At 45.2% G+C, this 26327-nt stretch overlaps 1 protein-coding gene across 2 annotated transcripts in view; it reads left to right on the plus strand.

Moving 5' to 3' along the window:
* The window catches only part of LOC106609968 (SLAM family member 5), a 36100-nt gene extending 14118 nt beyond the window's left edge, over positions 1-21982 (plus strand). For both annotated transcript variants that reach the window (XM_014209046.3, XM_082978373.1), the window contains 5 exons: positions 12749-13063; positions 13246-13527; positions 13648-13764; positions 14227-14297; positions 14998-21982. In XM_014209046.3, coding sequence (XP_014064521.2) covers positions 12749-13063; positions 13246-13527; positions 13648-13764; positions 14227-14297; positions 14998-15117 — 905 coding nt within the window. In that variant the 3' untranslated portion in view covers positions 15118-21982. The remainder of the gene's footprint in view (positions 1-12748; positions 13064-13245; positions 13528-13647; positions 13765-14226; positions 14298-14997) is intronic.
* The last annotated feature ends 4345 nt before the right edge of the window (positions 21983-26327 follow it).

Below are 26327 nucleotides of genomic sequence, written 5' to 3' on the forward strand. Positions count from 1 at the left end.
TCCATCAGGCTGGACCACCTACTGGCTACCCGGGGACATTCTAGTCGGGGTCTGTTCATTCCACCTCCCAGCCCTCCTGCTCCACTGCCCATGGAGATGGGAGGAGCTGCTCCAAGGAAGACCGGAGGGGGGGGCCTCTGCTGCACCCACTGTGGACGCAGAGGACACACTGCGGACCAGTGCTGGAGGGGTCCCCCCAGGAGTCCGGAGGGCAGGCAGAGCACTCCATCGACCCCCCCAGGTGTGTCAGCACCAGACACACCCAGAGCCCCCTGTCGACCACATGTACACTTCTGTTTGTTTTCCCGATTTTTATTTTTTTATGTTTTATTTTATTTTTTTCCCTCACTCCCAGTATAAGGCACTAGTCGATTCAGGTGCAGCTGGGAGTTTTATGGACCGTGGGGTCGCTAATAGGTTAGGGATTCCCCTGGTTCAGCTGGACCACCCCTTCCCTGTGCACGCCCTAGATAGTCGACCGCTAGGGTCCGGCCAAGTGGGGGAGGTTACTGTGCCACTGGTTATGATGACGTGGGGGGGTCATGTGAAACGTATCAGCCTATACCTCATCGACTCCCCGGCGTTTCCGGTGGTACTGGGACTCCCCTGGCTAGCCACTCACAACCCTCAGATTTCGTGGAGACAGAGGGCTCTTAAGGGGTGGTCAAGGGAGTGCTCAGGTAGGTGTGTAGGAGTTTCCATCGGTGCAACCACGGTGGAGAGTCCAGACCAAGTCTCTACCGTGCACATTCCTTCTGAATATGCCGATTTGGCTATCGCCTTCAGTAAAACGAAGGCGACTCAATTACCACCCCATCGACAGGGGGATTGTGCGATAAACCTCCAAGCTGACGCGGTCCTTCCTAGGAGTCATTTGTATCCTCTGTCTCAGGAGGAGACAGTAGCTATGGAGACATACGTCGCGGAGTCCTTGAGACAGGGATACATACGGCCATCTAAATCACCCGTCTCCTCAAGTTTCTTTTTTGTGAAGGAGGGAGGCCTGCGCCCGTGCATTGACTATAGAGGTCTAAATTCCATCACAGTGGGGTTCAGTTACCCACTACCTCTCATTGCTACGGCAGTGGAGTCATTCCACGGGGCACGCTTCTTCACCAAACTAGATCTCAGGAGTGCGTATAATCTGGTGCGTATCCAAGGGGGAGATGAGTGGAAAATCGCATTTAGTACCACATCTGGCCATTATGAGTACCTCGTCATGCCGTATGGGCTAAAAAATGCTCCCGCTGTCTTCCAATCCTTTGTGGACGAGGTTCTCCGAGACATGCTCGGACAGGGGGTGGTGGTGTACATCGATGACATCTCGATCTACTCCGCCACCCGCGCCAAGCATGTGGATTTGGTGCGCAGAGTGCTTGGGCGGCTGCTGGAGCATAACCTATACGTCAAGGCTGAGAAATGTGAGTTCTCTAGACGAGCCGTCTCTTTCCTAGGATATCGCATTTCCACCACAGGGGTGGTGATGGAATGTGACCGCGTTACGGCTGTGCGTAATTGGCCTACCCCTACCACGGTGAAGGAGGTGCAAAGGTTTTTGGGGTTCGCCAATTATTACCGGAGGTTTATCCGGGGTTTTGGTCAGGTGGCAGCTCCCATTACCTCACTGCTGAAGGGGGGTCCGGTGTGGCTGCGGTGGTCGGCGGAGGCGGACAGGGCCTTCCGTCATCTGAAGGTTTTGTTTACTGACGCTCCGGTGCTGGCGCATCCGGATCCCTCTTTGCCATTCGTAGTGGAGGTGGACGCGTCCGAAGCTGGGGTAGGAGCAGTTCTGTCACAGCGTTCGGGCGCTCCTCTGAAGCTCCGCCCCTGCGCTTTCTTTTCTAGGAAGCTAAGCCCGGCGGAGCGCAACTACGATGTGGGGGACAGGGAGTTGTTAGCCGTGGTCAAGGCTTTGACAGTGTGGAGACATTGGCTTGAGGGGGCACGTCACCCTTTTCTCATCTGGACCGACCACCGTAACCTGGAGTACATCCGGGCAGCGAGGAGACTGAATCCTTGTCAAGCCAGGTGGGCTATGTTCTTTACTAGGTTCCAGTTCACCCTTTCATACATTCCGGGTTCTCGGAACCGGAAGACCGACGCACTGTCGCGTCTCTATGACACCGAGGAGAGGACCATCAATCCCGCTCCCATACTCCCTGCGTCCTGTCTAGTGGCGTCGGTAGTATGGGAGGTGGATGCGGACATCGAGCGGGCGGTTCAGTCAGAACCCATTCCGCCTCAATGTCCCGCAGGTCTGAGGTTCGTTCCGCTTGGTGTTTGCGATCGCCTGATCCCATGGGCCCACACTTTACCCTCCTCGGGTCATCCTGGGGTGGAACGGACAGTGCGAGGCCTGAAAGGGAAGTACTGGTGGCCCACCTTGGCTGAGGATGTAAGACACTATGTCTCTTCCTGTTCAGTGTGCGCCCAGTGCAAGGCTCCTAGGCACCTGCCTCGAGGGAAACTACAGCCCCTCCCCGTTCCACAGCGACCTTGGTCTCACCTCTCGGTGGATTTCCTAACGGATCTCCCGCCATCTCAGGGGAACACGACGATCCTGGTTGTTGTGGATCGTTTCTCGAAGTCCTGCCGTCTGCTCCCGTTGCCCGGTCTTCCTACGGCCCTACAGACCGCGGAGGCCCTATCTTCCGGCACTACGGGGTGCCCGAGGACATCGTATCTGCTCGAGGTCCCCAGTTCACCTCCAGAGTGTGGAGGTCGTTTATGGAGAGGCTGGGGGTCTCGGTCAGCCTGACCTCGGGTTTTCACCCCGAGACTAATGGGCAGGTAGAACGCATCAACCAGGATGTGAGCAGGTTTATGCGGTCATATTGCCAGGACCGGCCAGGGGAGTGGTCGAGGTTCGTGCCATGGGCCGAGATGGCCCAGAACTCTCAACGCCACTCCTCCACTAACTTGTCACCTTTTCAAGTTGTATTAGGTTATCAGCCGGTCCTGGTGCCTTGGCAGCAGAGCCAGACGGAGGCTCCTGCGGTGGAGGAATGGGTACAGCGCTCTCAGGAGACCTGGAGGGCTGTCCAGGAGGGCCTGAAGCGGGCCATCGGGCGACAGAAGGAGAGCGCTGACCGCCGCCGCAGTGAGGCTCCCGTATACAATCCAGGGGATAGAGTCTGGCTCTCGACCCTCAACCTGCCCCTCCGCCTGCCCTGCCGGAAGCTGGGTCTGCGATTTGTGGGGCCGTTCAAAGTCCTGAGGAGAATAAACGAGGTGTGTTATAGGTTACAACTCCCTTCATATTACCGCATTAACCCCTCGTTTCATGTGTCTCTCCTCAGGCCGGTGATAGCTGGTCCACTGCAGGACGCTGAGGTGCGGGAGGTCCCTCCGCCCCCCCTGGACATCGGGGGGGCCCCGGCGTACACAGTCCGGGCCATCCTGGACTCCCAACGTCGGGTAGGGGGCCTGCAGTACCTCGTGGACTGGGAGGGGTACGGCCCGGAGGAGAGGTGCTGGGTTCCGTTGGAGGACATTTTGGATCCCACTATGCTCCAGGAGTTCCATCGTCTCCGTCCGATCCGGCCGGCGCCTCGCCCTCCGGGTCGTCCCCGAGGCCGGCGTCGGCGCGCTGCGGGAGCCGCGCGTCAGGGGAGGGGTACTGTCACAGTATCCACAGAAAATGGTGCCCCTCCTCGGCCGGGCGGGGCTCAGACCGGTCGTCGTCGCCGGTCTACTAGCTGCCGCCGATCTGTGTTTATTGTGTTTTGTCTGTCTAGGTCCGCACCTGTTGTCATTTCTGTCATTAGTGGGGGGGTATTTAGTTTGTTCCTTTGGGGTTGTGTGTTGTGCGGGATTGTTTGTTTGTCAGCGGGTTTACACTGTGGCGTGTCTTCTCTATCGTTTTTATATTGGAGGATTTATTTTCTCGCCGGGCTGCGCCCCGTGCGTGATTTTCCCTTTATGGATTACCTGTTTCCCTTTTGGGTATTGTGCACTCCCAGTGCCTTTTGATCACCTAGTGTTTGGGTGTGAATAAACTTCGAGCTACTGGACGATATCTCCTGCATTTGACTCTACTCCTTCCTCCTGCCCTAAGTGACAGGAAATAGTTTCTTTAATCCATTTTAGAATAAGGCTGTAACGCAACAAAATGTGGAAATAATCAAGGGGTCTGAATACTTTCCGAAGGCACTGTACGTAGTTTTACCTGCATTCAATACTAATTTCAGGTCAATAACGTTTTTCTGTAATAAAATGAAGGCAGACTGTAGTTCAGATAGAGCCTGGTCAACCATGGGGGCAATTGGCAGTTTTTGTGTTGTTGATTGGGACTTCCAATTGAAGGCAGGTGTGTTGAGTTGCCTTTGATTGGCAGTCCTATATAGGTGTGTGTGTTTTTCTTTGGGGTTGTGGGTGGTTGTTTTTGCACTGCGTTTAATAGCCTGCAGAACTGTTGCTGTTGTCACCTTTATTGTTTTGTCAAGTGGATGCTTTACTCCTTTTTTGAAATTAAATATGAGTATTCACATACCTGCTGCGCCTTGGTCTTCTCTCCATGACAACTGTTGTTACAGCAATAACATCCACAACAGTATCATCGGCATACAAGTGCAGGCACATATTTTTTATAGACAAGGCGATTTTGTTAATGTAAACAACAAAAAGTACAGGACCCAAAATCGACCCCAGCAGGAGACCTTTTGTAATATCCAGGAAACCTGATTTAACACCATTAGTAGATGCACGTTGAGTTTTATCTGTTAAGTCGTTTTTAAAACAGTTACATGCAGCCTGGTCTAGGCCTTTGAATTAGTAGTGAGTGATCAACAGTATCGAAAGCCTTTGACAAGTCAATGAAGAAGGTGGCTCAATGTTGCCTTTTATCCACACAATTAATCACATCATTTATAACTAGGGATGCAACAGAGATAGTGCTTTGACCTGGTCTAAAACCCGACTGATGTACATTTTAGAATACATTTTTATCAAAGATAAGAAAGATCTTAATCACGGATTGTAATATTTTAGCTAGGCAAGAAAGTTTAGAAGTAGGCCGATAATAATTTAGGTCACAAGGGTCACCACTTTTGTGTAGAGGGAGTACATGGGCCGCCTTCCAAACCTTGGGGATAGTACCAGATATAGTCATCCGGTTAAAAATATGGGTTAATTATTCAGCAATCAGGGGGCAGAGACCTGGAGCAAAAATAGATCAAACATATCAGCCCCAGGGGACATTTTTACGTCTTAAGCAAGTGTAACGATCGTCTGGAAGAGGGGACCAAGATGCAGCGTGGTAAGTGGTCATAATGATTTTTAATGATACACTTCAAAAAAACAAACGGGGAAACCGAAAGCCAACAGTTCTGTCCGTGCAAACCACACAACAGAAACAACTACCCACAAAACCCCAAAGGAAAACAGGCTGCCTAAGTATGATTCCTAATCAGAGACAACGATAGACAGCTGCCTCTGAATAGGAACCCTACTCGGCCCAAAATAAAGAAATACAAAAACATAGAAAAGGGAACATAGAACGCCCACCCATGTCACACCCTGGCCTAACCAAAAACAGAGGATAAAACCCTCTCTATGGCCAGGGCGTTACAGCAAGGCATCTAGCACATCACAGATAGTACATTTGCTGATATGAAAACAAAGATTCACTAGAAGATGATGTGTTAATCATCGAGTCGGCTAGAGGCTGGCATAGGGAAAAGCAGTTCATTGACTTACCAGGGTTAATTAAACCACAGTTTCTCTCAAATAAAAAGCCTGCCTAGATAAAATGATGATTAAAAGCATCTTCTTATCCCCTTCTCAGTTAAGATGACAGAGTCAGACAGAACTTGCTTAGGCAGGGAAGAGGAGGAATTTGTACGCTTTAGTGCATTTCCTGTTTTCCAAAATGTTTAAGGATCACCAGCCGAGTCAGAGAGAGAGCTTAAAAAGTAGCTTGATTTAGCTTTCTTAATTGATATAGTAGATATGTTTCTCAATGGTCTAGAAAATGACCAGTCCACTCCAGCGTCAGTTTCCTTGCCTTGGACCAGGCCTGATTTTTCATCTGATTGAGCTCAGATAGCTCAGAAGAAAACCAAAGGTTGGATCTATCTTTCACTCTGAATTGTTTAAAAGGGGCGTGTTTATCTGCCAGAAAAATAAATATGGAGGAGACATTTTTACAGGAGACAGTGGCTAAATCAGACGAGAACATGTCATGTAAAAACCCTTGAGGAGAGAACTTTTAAAAATGTATCTTCTTAATTTAACCAGGATTAGTAATTTTCTGTTTTGTGTCTCTAACACATACTATGTGACATGATCACATTGTCGTGAAAATGCAACACCATGTCGTGGAAATTACCATCAGGGACACCTGAAGTCAATCTTAAATGAATCATTGTTTATTATCAACACGGTGGAGAGGTTCCAACCAACTCAATACACCAAGTATACATATCGATCAGGAGCTCCAACTGGGTTTTACATTCTAAAATACGTACACAAGGGATCTGTAGACTCAGAGGTGACTGAATCTCTCAATGCTTAACCATTGTTTACATAGCTCTTACCACAATCGGGTTGCGGTGACTGCCCCTGAGACTTGTCAAAATACAAAGCCTGTAGTTTAAGAGCTAGGTCATTCTAAACTTGGCAAACAAAAAACAACCTTCAATTCTCACTCAAAGCTCTTATCCTTTAATACACCAAGGGGCTGTCATCACTCCTGCTATTGAAATGGGAGGGAGTAAAGTATTATCTGGCCTAGCAAAAGACAGTGGGCCTGTGTGTTAGTATAATGCAAACAATGCATGTTCCATCCCACCTAGAAATCATATTGACTTTTACAGGGAAGAGAGAACACATGTTATAACAGTTTCACACCAACGCTGATAAGAATGAGATTGGGGCAAGGTTAGCCCAAAATACATTCTAGAGGCTCTCCTCTCATTTTAGGGCATCGCTCTGTCACTCCTTCTCGTCTTTCCAAATCATAATTAGAACCCAATCAATTAATGAATTATCCAACCCAAATTTAGAATCACTCGAAGACCCTCAACTTAGCACACACCGACACTTGAAGAATGTACATTTATGTTGACATACAGTTTATTCATCTTATATTTCTATCATTAACTTCTTTCGGCCCCCATTTGTGGTAATGGCAGACTGGTATCTCAGTGCATTCTTAGTCTAAATTACTATAACATCCGCAGTGTGCAGACCTCCACAATCAACCTGATATCCCAAATAAACAATTTGACAAACCTAAATCAATTACAGGCACGGTTGACGACCCCCCTCCTTCACGTCCCTTGATAATGTCCCAATTTCAATATCTGGGGAATAATCCGATTTTCCCAAGAGACGAATCTCTCACCTGAGCCGCCACCATCCTTTACGGTCCATTATGTCAATTTTTCTGACCAGTACACCAGAAGCATGAGAGAAGTTTGGACGGGATCTCTCTCCATGCTCACTCCACGTGGACTCATGTCGCACTCCTGAGAGAAGGCGTGAGAAAAAAGGCAGTTGATAGCCTCAACTGGCTGGTGTGTACAGGTTGCTGGTTTCAGGTGGTGAGGATCATCGTGAACGCCATTATCGCCATTACTTCAGCCGGTTAGAGGGGGTGAGGTTCACACTGTTCTCGGCAGAATTATCCCTTCCATGCATCTAGATACCATCTGTTGTCACCTTTGCAATCACCTCGACAGAAGACAAACCAGGACAACATTTTAGTTTAGGGCATTTCTGATTCAGGAAATCCAGACAAACTATTCACTAAATGACAAATTATTCACTGTATGACAAATGATTGGTAATACAAATGTCTAAGACAAATGTCAAAGAGAGTAGCAGCACACAGTTGAAACCATCCCCCTCCAAATTGGCTTATTCTCCCGTACCATCTTGGCAACCTCACTGCAGAGTTACAGGGTGAGGGAGATAATGGCAAATCCTTAGGGAGAAATTCCAACCATCCAGCAGACCCAATCTGGTGATATTTGTATTGAAACAAGACAAAAACAAATAAACAACCCAACAACAGCAATACACTTCCTCATATAAAACTAGAGGTGGGGAAAACTTCAATCAACACCATAGTGCCCTCAAAGCTCATCACTAAGCTAAGGACCCTGGGACTAAACACCTCCCACTGCAACTGGATCCTGGACTTCCTGACAGGCTGCCCCAGGTGGTAAGGATAGGCAACAACACATCTGTCATGCTAATCCTCAACACTGGGGCCCCTCAGGGGTGCATTCTCAGTCCCCTCCTGTACTCCTGGTTACCCATGACTGCATTGCCAAGCACGACTCCAACACCATCATTAAGTTTGCCGATGACACAACAGTGCTAGGCCTGATCACCGACAACGATGAGACAGCCTATAGGGAGGAGGTCAGAGACCAGGCAATGTGGTCCCAGGATAACAACCTCTCCCTCAACGTGATCAAGACAAAGGAGATGATTGTGGACTACAGGAAAAGGAGGACCATGCATACCCCCATTCTCATCGACGGGGCTGTAGTGGAGCAGGTTGAGATGCTCAGTCTCCGACCGCAAGGCACTACAGAGTGTAGTGCATATGGCCCAGTACATCACTGGGGCCAAGCTGTCTGCCATCCAGGATCACTATACCAGGCAGTGTCAGAGCAAGGCGCTAAAAATTCAGCCACCCTAGTCAGACTGTTCTCTCTGCTACATCACAGCAAGCGGTACCGAAGTGCCAAGTCTATGTCCAAAAGGCTTCTTAACAGCTTCTAGCCCCAAGCCATAAGACTCCTGAACCCCCCCCCCCCCCCTCTTTTACACTGCTGCTACTCTCTGTTTATTATCTATGCATAGTCACTTTACCTCTACTTACATGTACATATTACCTCAATTACCTCGACTAACCTGTGCCCCGCACATTGACTCTGTACTGGTACACCCTGTATATAACCTCGCTACTGTTATTTTGTTGTTGCTCTTTAATTATTTACTATTTTTCTATTTTCTTATTTAAAATGTTTTCTTTGGTTTATTTTAGTAAATACTTTGTTACTTTATTTTTTATAGCTTATGGTTTATTCGCCGTTAGTCAGCACCTCAACATAAAATCATTTTCTCTGGGTGTGCGCTAGCTCATGTTTTTTATTCAAGTAAATACTTTCTTTTTCTTAAAACTGCATTGTTGATTAAGGGCTTGTAAGTAAGCTTTTCACTTGAAGGTCTACACCTGTTGTATTCGGCGCATGTGACGGATAAAACTTGATTTGTTTTAGTAGGTGCTGGAGATGTCTGGGTCAGCTGAGATGAGATTGGCCTCCTCTCTCTTCTTGGAGATGTGGGGGGGGGGGGCTTTGTTGCTGACCTGGTTTGATTGTGGAACTCTGCCTAACGTGGCATTCTTCAGGTCCTTGGCAAAGATTCTGACTCCCTCATGGTCCAGTTGTACATGGTCATACAAGTGTTCACATGTCAGGGTGTGGTGGTGAGAGATGCTGACATTTGGTTGTGAGGAGCAGCTCCGTGGTGATTTCTTGGTAGACATTTTGGATAATTTGCCAGGGGAGATCTTTCCTTGGTAGAAGGGTGGATATATCACGTTTCTCCTTGGAAACAGGGTGTGTGCTTTCTCTGCCAACTTTCTCACTTCCTCAGCTACTCTTTCACCTTTTGTGCACAGGTCATTTGTCCAAGTATGTATGAGAAGGTTGTCAGGATTTTCCAGCTTGACTTGATAGAGCAGTTGTAGTGCACTGTCAGTTGTGGTACACCAGCATTTAGCCATCTGGTATGTGGGGAATAGTCTCCTATCTTCCAGATACATCCTATTAGAGTCTAACAGAACGGGAGTTTTGGGAGGTATCCTGGGTTGAACTGGATCCTGTCCTCGGGAGGTGTTCAGCTGAACATGGTCAGACTGCTGGGAGGTTGGTGAGGCAGGGTAGGGTGTGGCAGGCTGGGAGTTTGGCAGGTCAGGGTAAGTTGTGGCAGGCTGGGAGGTTGGCAGGTCGAGGTGGACCCTGTAAAATGTAAAAACAATGTTGTAACACTCCTGGGCCTACTCACCCAAGCAAAATAGCCTTCCTTTTCCCAGTGCAATTTCACTTTTAGAAATCCAAAGACCCCTATCAGGTCTACATTGATCTGACAATTGTAAGAATTATAAGAGTCACGAGTAGACCTTTAGTGTTACTGACAACTATTCTGTTCGCTGCAGTGAAAAGTATTAATTGCAGTGGAAACATATTTCACCACATAGGCCTGCATGTGAGACAGGACTCCTGTATGCAGGCAAGACTGTGTGGGGCTGCTTCTCAGTGTGGTCAAACCACTAGCATGACATAAAAAGGCCGAACACACAATGTGACAGACTGAGGAAACGAGTCAGTGTTCACAAGCAGAGACACGGTCACATATTAATATGATTTGAACTTACAACTGCAGGAGGTTGACTGCCTGCTGGCCCCTGGTCTTCTTCCATAACATCATTGATGTGTCCTCATACAATGCCTTCGCGATATGGAACAAGATCAACCCTACCTGGATGGCTCATAAGAGGAACAAGAGGAGGGTGTTCCTGGAGCAGCTGGGAAAGGCACTTGTAACCCCACACATTCAAAGAAGGGAGCGGCTCCCCCGCACAGCAGCCTCTGCAGCGCTTGTGAAAGCTGTTCAGGGGGCTGAATATTGTCCTGATCCGCCTGAAGCTAAAGCTGGGGCAGGCAAGAGGAGGAGATGTCAATTCTGCCCTCCCAAAAGAGGACTGTAAAACAAATACTATGTGCTGCCCATGTGAGAAATACATCTGCAAAGTCCATGCACACACACTTGCATACTGTCCTACATGTGCTAGTTAGAATTGATTGATATATGTTCTTCAAGTTTTTGTTTTGTATCTATATTATTTTATTCATATTTATTGTTGTTGTTTATACACCTTGTGGGTGGGGGGGCAATGGTTAAAAAATGGGATAAGACTAGTATTTTGTAGTTGATTTCCTCATTGTACAGTATATAAGGATATATCACTATGTTGCCAAAAAAGTTCAAGACTGTTATTGTTTCCCTTCAATAAAATGCTTTCAAAACTACTTTCTGCATGTTTCTGCTACTTTCTTAGGCTATACGAGTGCTATCTCTTGCTATAAAATGTATGTTTACACCTATGCAGTACCTTTAGCAATAATAATAAACTTCTACTTAGTGAGGAAAACAACTATGACAGGTGTTTTGTAATAAAAATGTGTGGTGTCAACTGATTAAATGCAGTATTTCTACATTGTGAAGAGGGAAAACTCAGATATTCACAAAGTTTCTTCAGGTTGTTTCTTCATGCAAAATAGATTTAGGGTTTAAAATTCAATTAAGCTGCTTTATTTTAGGGGTTTAGTGAAGGCAGATAATATTTTACCCTTAAGACAAGGGGAGTATACAGAATGTTAAGACTACACAAGGGTTAATTTGAGTCGTTTTTTGGGGGGGGGGTCTGTATTTTACTTTACTATTTATCTTTTTGACAACTTTTACTTTACTCCACTACATTCCTAAAGAAAATAATGTACTTTTTTCTCCATACATTTTCCCTGGCACCCAAAAGTACTCATTACATTTTGAATGCTTAGCAGGACAAAACAATTGTCCAAATCACACACTTATTAAGAGAACATGCCTGGTCATCCCTACTGCCTCTGATCTGGCAGACTCACTAAACACAAATGCTTAGTTTGTAAATTAAGTGTGAGTGTTGGAGTGTGCCCCTGGCTATCTGTAAATAAAAAATAAAAAAAGACAATCGTGCCTTCTGGTTTGAAATTATTTATATTTTTACTTTTGATACTTAAGTATATTTTTGTAATTACATTTATTTTTGATACTTAAGTTGATTTAAAACCAAGTACTTTTAGACTTTTACTCTAGTAGTATTTCACTGGGTGACTTTCACTTTTACTTGAGTCATTTTTAATTAAGGTATCTTTACTTTTACTCAAGTATGACAATTGGGTACTTTTTCCACCACTGATTATTGATATACATTACTTCTGTTTAGAAGATAATTACATTTTAGTAATTTAGCAGTCACTTTTCAACAGTCTGCAGCTGCTTATAATCAGAATATTTTTGCAGTGTCCATATGTACAGAATTCCTCCCTTTTCCCTACTACTAGTAGGACAACCGTCATGCCCCTCATCTCTTTTTCTGTGTTGTCAACACAAAACCTTGTTTCAACAAATAACACATAGGCTAACACCTGCATTAGTCCTCTGTCATGCTGCAATGTTCCCCTGACCCTGAAATTCAAAGAATACAATCTAGGCTATTTAAGAGGCTGTCGTGGAAAATGACGTTGGGTGGTAATGAAATATCTCTGTAAAGTCATGTGTTTTTTAAGTGATATCCTTGACTTTTATTTTGGAGAAAAAAACAACAGTCAATTGGGGAAGAACTTCCCTCACTCAGAGAAACCATTTCCATGTGAACTTAATTTCTGACTAAATATTAAACTACTCATCCTAGCAATTATTTCCTGACCCCAACCATCACATTAGGCCTGTAAATAACTAAGGACTGTGATGACTACATTGCAGACTTGCAGCAAAACATGTACTAATGATTGTATGTCATTGTCATCTTCAGTGCAGTCTGGCATCAGATCGCAAAATCACATGCATGCAGTTACTGACATGTTAAACACTTATCCAGGTGTTGTGAGATTTAGTGTGCAACTGTTTTACAGCCCTCGCTGGAATGCAGTCGTTGTGTTGATATTGAGTCTCTCTCTGTCCACAGTACTCTGTGTTTCCCAACCAACAGTCCAGTCTGAGACTCAGCGGGTGAATGGCATCGTGGGACAGTCGTTCTCTTTTCCAGAGAGGGTGATCAAGTCTGCCAATTTACTTTACGGAGAACTTGGCAGTATTGCAAATGTGTACCCTGGTAAAGAAGGCAAAATCACCCTCGGGAAGAGATTTGAAAATCGTATCAACTTGAACAGTGATACAAGATACTTCACTCTGTCAGACCTTAAGATAGACGATGCTGGGGTTTATACTGTGGAGAATACAGATGAAGGGGAAAAAAACAAATTTGAGCTCACTGTATACAGTAAGTGTGTGTGTGTGTGTGTGTGTGTGTGTGTGTGTGTGTGTGTGTGTGTGTGTGTGTGTGTGTGTGTGTGTGTGTGTGTGTGTGTGTGTGTGTGTGTCGTCGTCGTCGTGCGTGCGTGTATATTACATAAACATTAAATATAGGTTCCAATTCCAATGTATTCATAATTTTTCTTCCAGATTTTGTTTCCAAACCTCAGGTGACAGAGTGTGACAGCAGCTCCTGTAGTGTGGTGTGTTGTGTGCACAACGAAAAAGAGGTGACCTTGACCTTGTACAGGGGAGAGGAATTACTAAACCAGACCAGCAGTCCTGATCTCACCAAAGATCTATCTCTCCGTTTGGAGGTAGAGGGAAAGGACTACAACTCCACTTACAGCTGTGTGGCTTTTAACCCTATCAGTAATGAGACAGTTCCTATCCCAAAATGTTGCAGCAAAGATGGTCATCCTAATGATGCAGGTAAGAGCAATTGTGAATGAAAGCCATCTGGAAAATAGCAATTACCAAGTGAAAGTGAAGTGTAGTTGAGCTCATTCAAAACATTTTACAAAACTCATTTCCTTGTGTCATTTATTTCAGACAGTGATGAGAGGGGTCGGGGTATTCTTATTATTGCTGTAATCTGCGTTTTGGTTGCCTTGGGGCTGGTTGGACTTGCAATCTATCTAAAGAAGAGTAGAAATGGACAACCAAAAGGCAGGTATTTATCTTTTAGAGGTGTGAGGTCACCCCCCAAAGTCAAAGCATGCTTAGCCTTTTTTCATGTATCTTTTAATATACATTTTTTTGATCAAGGGTAGTGTTTTGGAAAAGGTAGGAAATGTTTGCTTGAACACAGGATGCAGTTCAAATAAAGTGGCACATCTTCCACACTTCCTCTGCTTGTTCAGACAGTGTCATTATTCCAGGCAACTTCTCTAAATGTTGAAAAAGCAGAAGGCGCGCACACACAGACACTCTCTCTGACAATGATTACCTGAATAGCTTTGCTTTTCTGACACCAAAAAGACTGTAAGCACAGAGACTGATACCCATAGTATCAAATGAGTCCTGAGTTTACAGGACCTGTCCTGGGCGGTGACCTGTCCTGAGTGTTTCTGTCAGTTAGTCACACCTCACCTTAGGCCAATATTTACTTTCCTTTATGTCTCTTCATAGATTCATCTCAAAAAGTCCAAGTTGACATTGTGTATGCAACGATAACTCCTAAAAAACAAGCAGATAATCAGGTTAGTAAAAATGCTACAGGCTGATAGCTTGTCTGCTGTCAGGCTGACAGCAGCATTTGCAGCCCTCATGGCGACAGGTGTAGGCTTTAGCTCTGTGCCAGGCATTAATGTGGTCTTGAGTTGCACAGACCACATGAGTATGATACGCAGCCTTATGTCATTGCAACCAGTTTTGCCCATATGATATGGTTGGTTTGCACAATGAGAAGCCACACAGCACAAATGGTATATAGTAATGCCTTTGATCTACACATAGTCTTTATCAGTATTTGCAAAGTCTGTGGGCTTTTAAAGCTTGCCCTTGTGGTTCCTCCCACTAGCTTTAGGAATGGTCCTATGTGTGTTGTGTTGACTGTTGAGTTACCTACTGCAGAACAAAGAGGATAGACAAGAGAGCATGTCCTGTTTCTAATAAAGCATAAGATCATTTTTTTGGTTTGTTACTTTCCTACCCCTTTAATCTCCCCTCTCTCTGCCCTGTCCCTCTCTGTCCTTCCCTCCCTCCCTCCCCTACCTCCCTCCCACTCCCTACACCTACTTCCCTCGCACTCCCTTTCCCTGTCTTTCCCTGTCCCTCTCCATCTCTCCCACTCCCTCCCGTACCTCCCTCCCTCCCTTCCTCCCACTCCCTCCCTCCCACTCCCTTTCCCTGTCACTCTCCATCCTTCCCTCCCGTACCTCCCTCCCTCACCCTGCCTAGGAGGAGCGAACAGGTGTACCAGAACTGGATTCACTTAGAGACAAACCAAAACTGACATCAGTTTATGATACACTCCAATCACATCGTATGGCTGCCAGCGGGGATGTTGACACAGCATGAAGAAGCAAAGCGGGAAGTCACTGAGAAACCGACATGATAATTCACATCCTGGAGAGGACGGCATATCATGAAGAGGATGTTGAAACAAAATGAAAGTAAAAAAATATTCACCCAGAAAACCTTTTAGAGACACAGTTGTTGAGAAACTTCCCCTGAAACTTTTGAGCTGATGTTATAATTTCAGGCTTTCTTTGTAGGTCATTCTCACAGACCTTCTGTCAAACAGGGGTCTTGAAGACATCCACTGGTACGGACCAATTCCATAACTATGCATTGAGTTAGTAGCAGGATCTGTATAATCACTCTTTTCAAGTGCCTTTTGTCCCAAATCCCAATTTATAGGTTCAAACAAATGGAACTTATATTTTAATCCAATTCCCTAGTGTGTTTGCTATGCTACTGCTGGGCCAAAGCTTATTTTAAGTACTGACTGTTCTGTTGTTTAAATGTAGGTCCCTCCCCGTATCGATTTATAGCTAGTTATTGTTTAGCTTGCCAGAGGATAGCAGCTGTGTACATATTGTAAAAAGAGCAGGCGTTTGAGATAAAGCCACCTACTCCTTAGAAGCAATGGCTGTTAGGCTACTTTAGAAAAACAAAAGGTCCATAGATGTATTTTTTCCTTTCACCATGTACGTTGTATTGAAACATTTCTGAGGGTTGATCTTGATTTGCCGTTTGATCTTCAGTGACATTTTCCTCTTCTTAGCGTTTTTCACAAAATGTAGGTCTGGGCTGAATTGTAACTCTTAATTAGCTCATTTTGTTTATTATGATGGACCATCTATTGGTTATCCCTATCTATGTGTTTAAAAAATATATATTTAACCTTTATTTAACTAGGCGAGTCAGTTAAGAACACATTCTTATTTACAATGACGGCCTACCAAAAGGCAAAAGGCCTCCTGCGGGGATGGGACAAAACACACATCATGACAAGAGAGACACTACAACCCTACATAAAGAGAGACCTAAGACGACAACATAGCATGGCAGCAACACATGACAACACAACATGGTAGCAACACCACGTGGCAGCAGCACAACATGGCAACAGCACAAAACATGGTACCAATATTGTTGGGCACAGACAACAGCACAAAGGGCAAGAAGGTAGAGACAACAACACATTACGCGAAACAGCCACAACTGTCAGTAAGAGTGTCCATGATTGAGTCTTTGAATGAAGAGATGGAGATAAAACTGTCCAGTTTGAGTGTTTTTTTCAGCTCGTTCCAGTCGCTAGCTGCAGCAAACTGAAAAGAGGAGCGACCCAGGGATGTGTGTGCTTTGGGGACCTTTAACAGAATGTGACTGGCAGAACGGGTGTTATGTGGAGGATGAGGGCTGCAGTAGGTATCTCAGATAGGGGGGAGTGAGGCCTAGGAGGGTTTTATAAATAACCAACAACCAGTGGGTCTTGTGATGGTTGTACAGAGATGACCAGTTTACAGAGGAGTATAAAGTGCAGTGATGTGTCCTATAAGGAGCATTGGTGGCAAATCTAATGGCCGATGGTAAAGAACATCTAGCCGCTCGAGAGCACCCTTACCTGCCGATCTATAAATTACGTCTCCGTGATCTAGCATGGGTAGGATGCTCATCTGAATCAGGGTTAGTTTGACAGCTGGGGCGAAAAAGGAGCGATTACAATAGAGGAAACCAAGTCTAAATTGAACCTTAGCCTGCAGCTTTGATATCTGCTGAGAGAAGGACAGTGTACCATCTAGCCATACTCCCAAATACTTGTATGAGGTGACTACCTCAAACTCTAAACCCTCAGAGGCAGTAATCACACCGGTGGGGAGAGGGACATTCTTCTTACCAAACCACATGACCTTTGTTTTGGAAGTGTTCAGAACAAGGTTAAGTGCAGAGAAATATGGAACGCCGTTCGGGTGTTTACACGTCAAACGACACAATTCTATAAGGTCCTAATCCAGGCACTTGTCATCTCCCGTCTGGATTATTGCAACTCGCTGTTGGATGGGCTCCCTGCCTGTGCCATTAAACCCCTACAACTCATCCAGAACGCCGCAGCCCGTCTGGTGTTCAACCTTCCCAAGTTCTCTCACGTCACCCCGCTCCTCCGCTTTCTCCACTGGCTTCCAGTCGAAGCTCGCATCCGCTACAAGACCATGGTGCTTGCCTACGGAGCTGTGAGGGGAACGGCACCTCCGTACCTTCAGGCTCTGATCAGGCCCTACACCCAAACAAGGGCACTCCGTTCATCCACCTCTGGCCTGCTCGCCTCCCTACCTCTGAGGAAGCACAGTTCCCGCTCAGCCCAGTCAAAACTGTTCGCTGCTCTGGCACCCCAATGGTGGAACAAGCTCCCTCACGACGCCAGGACAGCGGAGTCAATCACCACCTTCCGGAGACACCTGAAACCCCACCTCTTCAAGGAATACCTGGGATAGGATAAAGTAATCCTTCTAACCCCCCCCCTTAAAAGATTTAGATGCACTATTGTAAAGTGGTTGTTCCACTGGATATTATAGGTGAATGCACCAATTTGTAAGTCGCTCTGGATAAGAGCGTCTGCTAAATGACTAAAATGTAAAATGTAAAATGTATAATAGAATGTTGTGTGTGATGAATTTGCACATGCAAGCCAAGCGCCACCACTACTATCAGTAGCATTGTCAAAGCGGTACAAAAAGTCTGCAAACAAGCACACACTGGCCACGAATGATGTGTTAACAATACTGCATTGGTAATAAGGCATTATTTGTTCGACCGCAACTTCTTTGGTATTTAGCTAGCTTTAGCATAGCTAGCACCAATACAACTTGTCGTTTTGCTGTGTTTTTTGGGGAAGAACATTTTTTGCATCAAATCCATCAGCTAGCTTGGGGAAGGGTAGGTGCGCGAGACAACTTTACCAGCATCATAGCGATATGTATCGATTAATCGTTGTGATATATGAAAGATGAGTGATAGTGTAATCAATGTGTAATAACTACGTAAAAAATGTATGAACGCGTTAAATTATTATGTGACGTGCAGTCATATTCAGGTCCTGATTGGTCAACAAGCTTATTTGACACATCAAATAGTGTTATTTAACGTGTATCTTCTTTGACACATAAAGACCCAAACGGCGTTCCATAGAGAAAGCTTGTTGGACACTAAGAAAACTTTGGTGTAGATCGTTTAACACAAAATCCGGGGAGGGGCCAGCTGAGTAAAAGACTGTATCATCTGCATATAAATTGTCATGACGTTGCCCTCTTTGGGTACAGCGAGCACAGTTGACCCCCTCCCCCTGCACCTCCCCCTGCACTTCTTCACCATCTCCCTCTGTCTCCTACACCCAGGCTGCTGTGGTCAGAAGGGGTCGTAAATTCCTAAGAAAATATCCCACCTCATGGCCACAGTATAAAGAGACACAGTTTCAAAAAGGCTTTACAACGAAAGAAAAACATTAGATTATGTCAGCAGAGTACCAAGCCAGAAATAATCAGACACCCATTTTTCAAGCCAGCATATAATGTCACCAAAACCCAGAAGACAGCTAAATGCAGCACTCACCTTTGATGATCTTCATCAGATGACAACCCTAGGACATTATGTTATACAATACATGCATGTTTTGTTCAATCAAGTTCATATTTATATCAAAAACCAGCTTTTTACATTAGCATGTGACGTTCAGAACTAGCATACTTCCGGGGAATTCGCTAACATTTTACTAAATTACTCACGATAAACGTTCACAAAAAGCATAACAATTATTTTAAGAATTATAGATACAGACCTCCTCTATGCACTCGATATGTCCGATTTTAAAATAGCTTTTTGGTGAAAGCACATTTTGCAATATTCTAAGTACATAGCCCAGGCATCACGGGCTCGCTATTTAGACACCCGGCAAGTTTAGCACTCACCATAATCATATTTACTATTATAAAAGTTTCATTACCTTTTGTTGTCTTCGTCAGAATGCACTCCCAGGACTGCTACTTCAATAACAAATGTTGGTTTGGTACAAAATAATCCATCGTTATATCCGAATAGCGGCGTTTTGTTCGTGCGTTCCAGACACTATCCGAAATGGTAAAGAAGGGTCGTGCGCATGGCGCAATTCGTGACAAAAAAATTCTAAATATTCCATTACCGTACTTCGAAGCATGTCAACCGCTGTTTAAAATCAATTTTTATGCAATTTTTCTCGTAGAAAAGCGATAATATTCCGACAGGGAATCTCCTTTTCGGCAAACAGAGGAAAAAATCACAAAGGCGGGGGCGGTCGGGTCACGCGCCTAAGCCCAGTGTCCCTTGATCGGCCACTTGAGAAAGGCGATAATGTGTTTCAGCCTGGGGCTGGGATGACGACATTCTGTTTTTTCCCGGGCTCTGAGCGCCTATGGACGACGTAGGAAGTGTCACGTTAGAGCAGAGATCCTTAGTAAAAGATAGAGATGGAAAAGAAGTTCAAGAAATGGTCAGACAGGCCACTTCCTGTAAAGGAATCTCTCAGGTTTTGACCTGCCATTTGAGTTCTGTTATACTCACAGACACCATTCAAACAGTTTTAGAAACTTTAGGGTGTTTTCTATCCATATGTAATAAGTATATGCATATTCTAGTTACTGGGTAGGAGTGGTAACCAGATTAAATCGGGTATGTTTTTTATCCAGCCGTGTCAATACTGCCCCCTAGCCCTAACAGGTTAACTCTGTAGTGCCTTCTCAGCTGACCCACACTCCCCTTTTGTCTAACAAGCCGCCATGCCGGTTTAGCCCACTAGGGCACATTCTGCTATCATTTCCTTGTAACCATATCTGTTTGTTATGCATTTCTGTGAATTACTTAGATTAGTAAATAAATGATTTTAAGACAAATGATGTATGGATTACTCATAGTGAAGACTGGGTTCGTGCAGATAACCAACAATTTACGACGTTTGGAATGAGACTGACGAGGTAAATAACACATCATTAATCAGGAGACTAATCGATCAGATATTATAATATCTGAAAGTTATATTAGGAAAATTATAACTTTGTAATCTGAATATTTTCCTTGGTGCCCAGACCTTCTAGTTAATTACAGTTACACGATTAATCAGTTTAATCGCGTAATAATAATTACAGAGAGTTATTTGATAAACATGTCTTCTGTTTTAATGATGCCAAAGACACGACAAAATGGATGAGAGGGCTTCCTACTGCCTGAGTGAGCTATGTTGTTGATGTAAATTGAGAAGAGCGTGGGGCCTAGGATCGGGCCTTGGGGTACTCCCTTGGTGACAGGCAGTGGCTGAGACAGCAGATGTTCTGACTTTATACACTGCACTCTTTGAGAGAGGTAGTTAGTAAACCAGGCCAAAGACCCCTCAGAGACACTAATACTCCTTAACCGGCCCACAAGAATGGAATGTTCTACAGTACTAAAAGCTTTGGCCTAGTCAATAAAAATAGCAGCACAACATATGTAGCACATCATCCCTTAAAAATACAATCACTCCCTCCTGCAGACTCCTGCTGACACTCCTGCAGACACTATACACTCTCCTTCTATCAGAGCATTTTGTGGTCCACCTACATTAGTGCAACCTTTGTATGGATCTGTGCCTGCAAAGATTACTGTGACCCGAAAATATCAAATCTGTCGATACCATAGTGAGTTGTTGCACTCTAGGCCATTTCATTTTTATGCCACTCGATTTCTGAGTAGTTACTGAGACTGAAAATGAAGACATATTTACCCTTTTCACTATTTTAAAATAACCTCATGACTTATTCAAACTGATGAAAATAAAAATGTTGTACTGAGCTTCAATATATTAAGTCAAAGGCTTACCCATTCCTTTCATTTAAAGTCATACATTGTGTATATTTCCTGATTTTTAACAGTCATCAATACATCAATACCCATGCTTGCAATATATACATGTTTTACGTACCCTATCGCAACCCAAAATATGATTACTCTATTCTCCATTCATGTTTTTGTTGTCATTTAAATCTTTGTAAACAAAGTATGTATTGCTTCAGAATACCTGTGTAAACTGTCATTCCTTGAAGCCAAAGCTGTCTCTATGAGTTTGAGAGGGGAAACATTTCTCCAGAGACATTTCTCCAGAAACACAACTTCAGATTGTGGTTTTAATGTAGCCTACTTCTAGGGTCAAATAGGAGGGATCACGATAATTGTTTGGTGGTTTCTCTATTTTAGTGACTTTAATTGTGTGTGACCTTTTGTCATGTCACTTTGCATGCCAGGTAGCCGCACATTTGTAGACAATAATGACTGTAAACAGTGATTTACTCATTTGTATTTCAAAATCCTATACAATTTCAAGCATTGTTTAGAGAAAACGTTGGCCTTTTCTTCCAATCCTTTTCCCCCATCTAGTGGTTGAATGTTTTATATTTCAGTATACTGTAAATATTGCACAAAGTTTTGTTCTGAGACAGTGTACTGTAAATTGTGTAAGTGTAGCTTAAATCATGTGCAACCAAAAAGTTATCTTACCTTTCTATGCTTTCGACTGTGATCACGCATGTTTGTGCCATTTATTGTAACGTTATTGTGAGTAACAATTAAAACAGTTGTGAAATATGCCATGGCGATGCTATTTTTATTGTTTATATCACATTTGGTAGCAAAACATGAGATGCCTCGTTGATCATTCTGTGTAGCCTATGTATGTTCATTTTAATATTGTTATATTACTGTGTTAGTGATTTTGTATTATAGATATGTTGTGGTGTAATAATATGTTGTGTTATGTACTGTTTTATTTTGTATGTAATTGCGTAATGGTGATTGGACCCCAGGAAGAGTAGCTGCTGCCTTGGCAACAGCTGATGGGGACCCGGAATAAATACAAATGCAAATGTCATTTTCCAAGAAATTCAGATTGCGCAATGTTGTAATTTGTTAAATTCTAATGTTTCATTACAGGAAATGAGTAACATTCCTGTATAAAACACACATTAGCTTTCAGTCTGTAAGTTTATTTATTTTTATTTAACTTTTATTTAACTAGTCAAGTCAGTTAAGAACAAATTCGATTGAAGAAGTCTCATTTCATACAAACGCATTTTCATCCACTTTCCCTCTCCTCGCCACCTCTCCTTAATTACTTTTGACCTTTTTCAAAAGCCCATAGAGGACTGCGGAGAGAGAACGCAAGAGTTGAGCAAATCCAATTGAGAAAAGGATCCCTTGTGTTTATGCTAGAGACTTTCTGTTTATTTGCGTGGGCTGCGTCACATTGAAAAGGGTGCAAACAAGGTCATGCATTGCATTTATCTGTTCCTCTGTTGCATCTCAGGTTTGTCCTATTAGCTGTAAATCAGGGTTGACTCCCATTCAACTCATGATTTGGAATTCACCACACCCCTGCACTCTCTAAAGGATGTAGAATTAGAATTTATGTTTGAGTAACAGGAAGTGAATTTAATTCAGTGCAATCAAATATTGTCTATTATATTGACAAGATAGTCAAGTGAACATTCTTAACAATGGAAATACATGTCCTCAAACATGGAATGCAGGTGGGAGGAGGCGAGATGAGTCCTCTATCTATCTCTATGACAACAAGCACAACTCTGATATAAAGTAGTTTTTTTCAAAGTTGCCGAAATGCAATGTGCATTCATAACAACCTAACCATTACGAAACTTATATTAGATCAAATAAGTCTCACGTAGCAAATTAGTAATTACATTTTTTGTTGACCAAATTCAAAACTCATTGACCTCAACACAAAATGTTCTCACTTCGTGGGTTTATTTTCGTGGACAGATTTTGTGGGCAGAGTAAACCTCTTGTTTCGTCTCTTCCTCTCTGGTGCAATTAAAATAAATTCCACTAAGTTATTAAACAGGAGAGTTTCATTGAATCGGAAAGGTCACTCTTCCAGATACCAAAGAATAAAACACTTTTCTCTGGAAAAAAATGTCATATACTCTTTTAACCTTAGTGCTTAGAATAGCCAATTAATTATACTTCCACCAAATTTGTTTGGCTTCTTTTTGTAAGACCTAAGGCCAGGGTCAACTTGTGGGTTAAACTTATGTATTCTGGGAAATGTAGAATTTTTCCAATATTGAACGAAATGTGAGTGATGAATTAAATATAATTACTTTGAATATTTGCATGAAAATCTATTGTTTCAACAATATTTTATATGCTTGTACTGTATATAACGGCATGTTTGATGTTTTATGTAGAAGTATATTTGTATAGACTACTACACCTAATATGTATAAACTACTACACCTAATAACAATACAACACCCGTTCTGCCAGTCACATTCTGTTAAAGGTCCCCAAAGCACACACATCCCTGAGTCGCTCCTCTTTTCAGTTTGCTGCAGCTAGTGACTGGAACAAGCTACAACAAACACTCAAACTGGACAGTTTTATCTCCATCTCTTCAAAGACTCAATCACAGACAGTCTAACTGACAGTTGTGGCTGCTTCGCGGGATGGATTATTGTCTACCTTCTTGTCTTTGTGCTGTTGTCTGTGCCCAATAATGTTTGTACCATGTTGTGCTGTTGCCATGTGTTGCTGCCATGCTATGTTGTTGTCTTAGGTCTGTCTTTATGTAGTGTTGTGGTGTCTTGTCGTGATGTGTGTTTTGCCCTATATTTCTATGTTTAATCCCTGCCCCAGTCCCCGCAGAAGGCCTTTTTGTCACGAATGCTAGGAGTGGTGGTAGGAGTCAGGCGCAGAGAGCAGAGGTAAGGAAAAATGAGATTTATTTTCTCTGGTACGACACGGTCAACGCCAACACAACAGGCGTGTGAACAAAATTACCAACCCATACACAACGAGCACACAGTCCGGAAAGAAAATAATCCAAGCAGATCGCCAGCACATCAAACAAGCACACTGACGATAAAATAATCCCGCACAAACCTGGGCGGGGCTAAACAGGCTTAAATAACCACAAATCAACACACACAAATAAGGAACAGGTGCAAACAATAAGACATACCAACAGAAAAGGAAAAAGGGATCAGCGGCGGCTAGTAGGCCGGCGACGACGACCGCCGCGCGCCGCCCGAGCAGGCAGGGGAGCCACCTTCGGTGGGATTCGTGACATTACCCCCCTCCTGACACGCGGCTCCCGCAGCGCGCCGCCACCGGCCTCGAGGACGACCCGGAGGACGAGGCGCAGGGCGATCCCCATGAAGGCGGTGGAAATCCCTCAGTAGTGAGGGGTCCAAAATGTCCTTCCTAGGTACCCAGCACCTCTCTTCCGCGCCGTACCCCTCCCAGTCGACGAGGTACTGTAGGCCCCCCACCCGACGTCTGGAGTCCAGAATGGCGCGTATCGTATACGCCGGGGACCCCCCAATGTCCAGAGGGGGTGGAGGGACCTCCGGCACCTCACCTTCCTGCAGGGGACCAGCCACCACCGGCCTGAGGAGAGACACATGAAATGAGGGGTTAATACAGTAGTAAGATGGAAGTTGTAACCGGTAACACACCTCATTTATCCTCCTCAGGACTTTAAACGGCCCTACACACTGCGGGCCCAGCTTCCGGCAGGGCAAGCAGAGGGCTAGGTTTCGAGCCGAGAGCCAGACTCGATCCCCTGGTGCAAACACAGGCGTCTCACTGAGGTGCTGGTCAGCACTCTTCTTCTGCCGTCCACTCGCCTTAGTGAGTGCATCTTGGACGGCTCTCCAAGTATCCTTTGAGCGCTGCACCCACTCCGCCACCGCAGGAGCCTCGGTCTGGCTCTGGTGCCAAGGAGCCAGGACCGGCTGGTAGCCCAACACGCACTGAAACGGTGACATATTGGTTGATGAGTGACGGAGGGAGTTTTGGGCTACCTCTGCCCATGGGACGTATCTCGCCCACTCCCTGGGCCGGTCCCGGCAATACGTCCTTAGAAACCTACCCACCTCTTGGTTCACTCTCTCCACCTGCCCATTACTCTCGGGGTGGAAACCCGAGGTCAGGCTGACCGAGGCCCCCAATCGTTCCATGAACGCCCTCCAAACTCTGGACGTGAACTGGGGACCCCGATCAGAAACGATGTCCTCGGGCACCCCGTAGTGACGGAAGACATGGGTAAACAGGGCCTCTGCAGTCTGCAGAGCCGTAGGGAGACCGGGCAACGAGATGAGACGGCAGGACTTCGAGAACCGATCCACAACGACCAGGATTGTGGTGTTCCCCTGAGATAAGGGAAGGTCGGTGAGGAAGTCCACTGACAAGTGCGACCACGGCCGTTGTGGAACGGGGAGGGGCTGTAATTTCCCTCTAGGCAGGTGTCGAGGACCCTTGCTCTGAGCGCACACCGAGCAGGAGGAAACATAAAACCGCACATCCTTTACCATGGTGGGCCACCAGTACTTTCCCCTCAGGTGCCGCACTGTCCTCTCGATCCCAGGGTGACCCGAAGAGGCGAGATTATGGGCCCATCGAATCAATCGATCACGGACACCAAGCGGCACGTACTGAACACCTGCTGGACACTGCGATGGTGCAGGTTCCAACCATAACGCCCGCTCGATCTCCGCGTCCACCTCCCATACCACCGGTGCTACCAAGCACGACACTGGAAGGATGGGAGTTGGATCGATGGCCCTCTCCTCGGTGTCATATAGGCGGGACAGTGCGTCGGCCTTCATGTTTAATGAACCTGGCCGATAGGAGATTGTGAACCGGAATCTAGTAAAGAACATGGCCCACCTGGCCTAACGCGGATTCAGTCTCGAGAGATTACGGTGGTCAGTCCAGATGAGGAAAGGGTGCTTAGCCCCCTCAAGCCAATGTCTCCACACTTTCAGAGCCTTGACTACAGCTAACAACTCCCGGTCCCCCACGCCGTAGTTCTGCTCCACCGGACCGAGCTTCCTAGAAAAGAAAGCGCACGGGAGGAGTTTTGGTGGCATGCCCGAGCGCAGTGATAGCACGGCCCCCACCCCAGTCTAGGACGCATCCACCTCCACTATGAATGCCAAAGAGGGGTCCGGATGAGCCAGCACGGGAGCGTCGGTAAACAGCTCCTTCAGATGACTGAAAGCTCTGTTCGCCTCTGCTGACCAGCGCAAGTGCGCCGGACCCCCCTTCAGCAGTGAGGTAATGGGAGCAGCCACCTGACCAAAGCCCCGGATAAACCTCCGGTAGTAATTGGCAAACCCTAAGAACCGCTGCACCTCCTTTACCGTGGTCGGAGTCGGCCAATTACGCACAGCCTTAACGCGGTCACACTCCATCACCACCCCCGA

This window comes from Salmo salar, chromosome 08, assembly GCF_965601325.2.
Source record: "Salmo salar chromosome 08, fSalSal1, whole genome shotgun sequence".
NCBI classification, from domain to species: domain Eukaryota; kingdom Metazoa; phylum Chordata; class Actinopteri; order Salmoniformes; family Salmonidae; genus Salmo; species Salmo salar.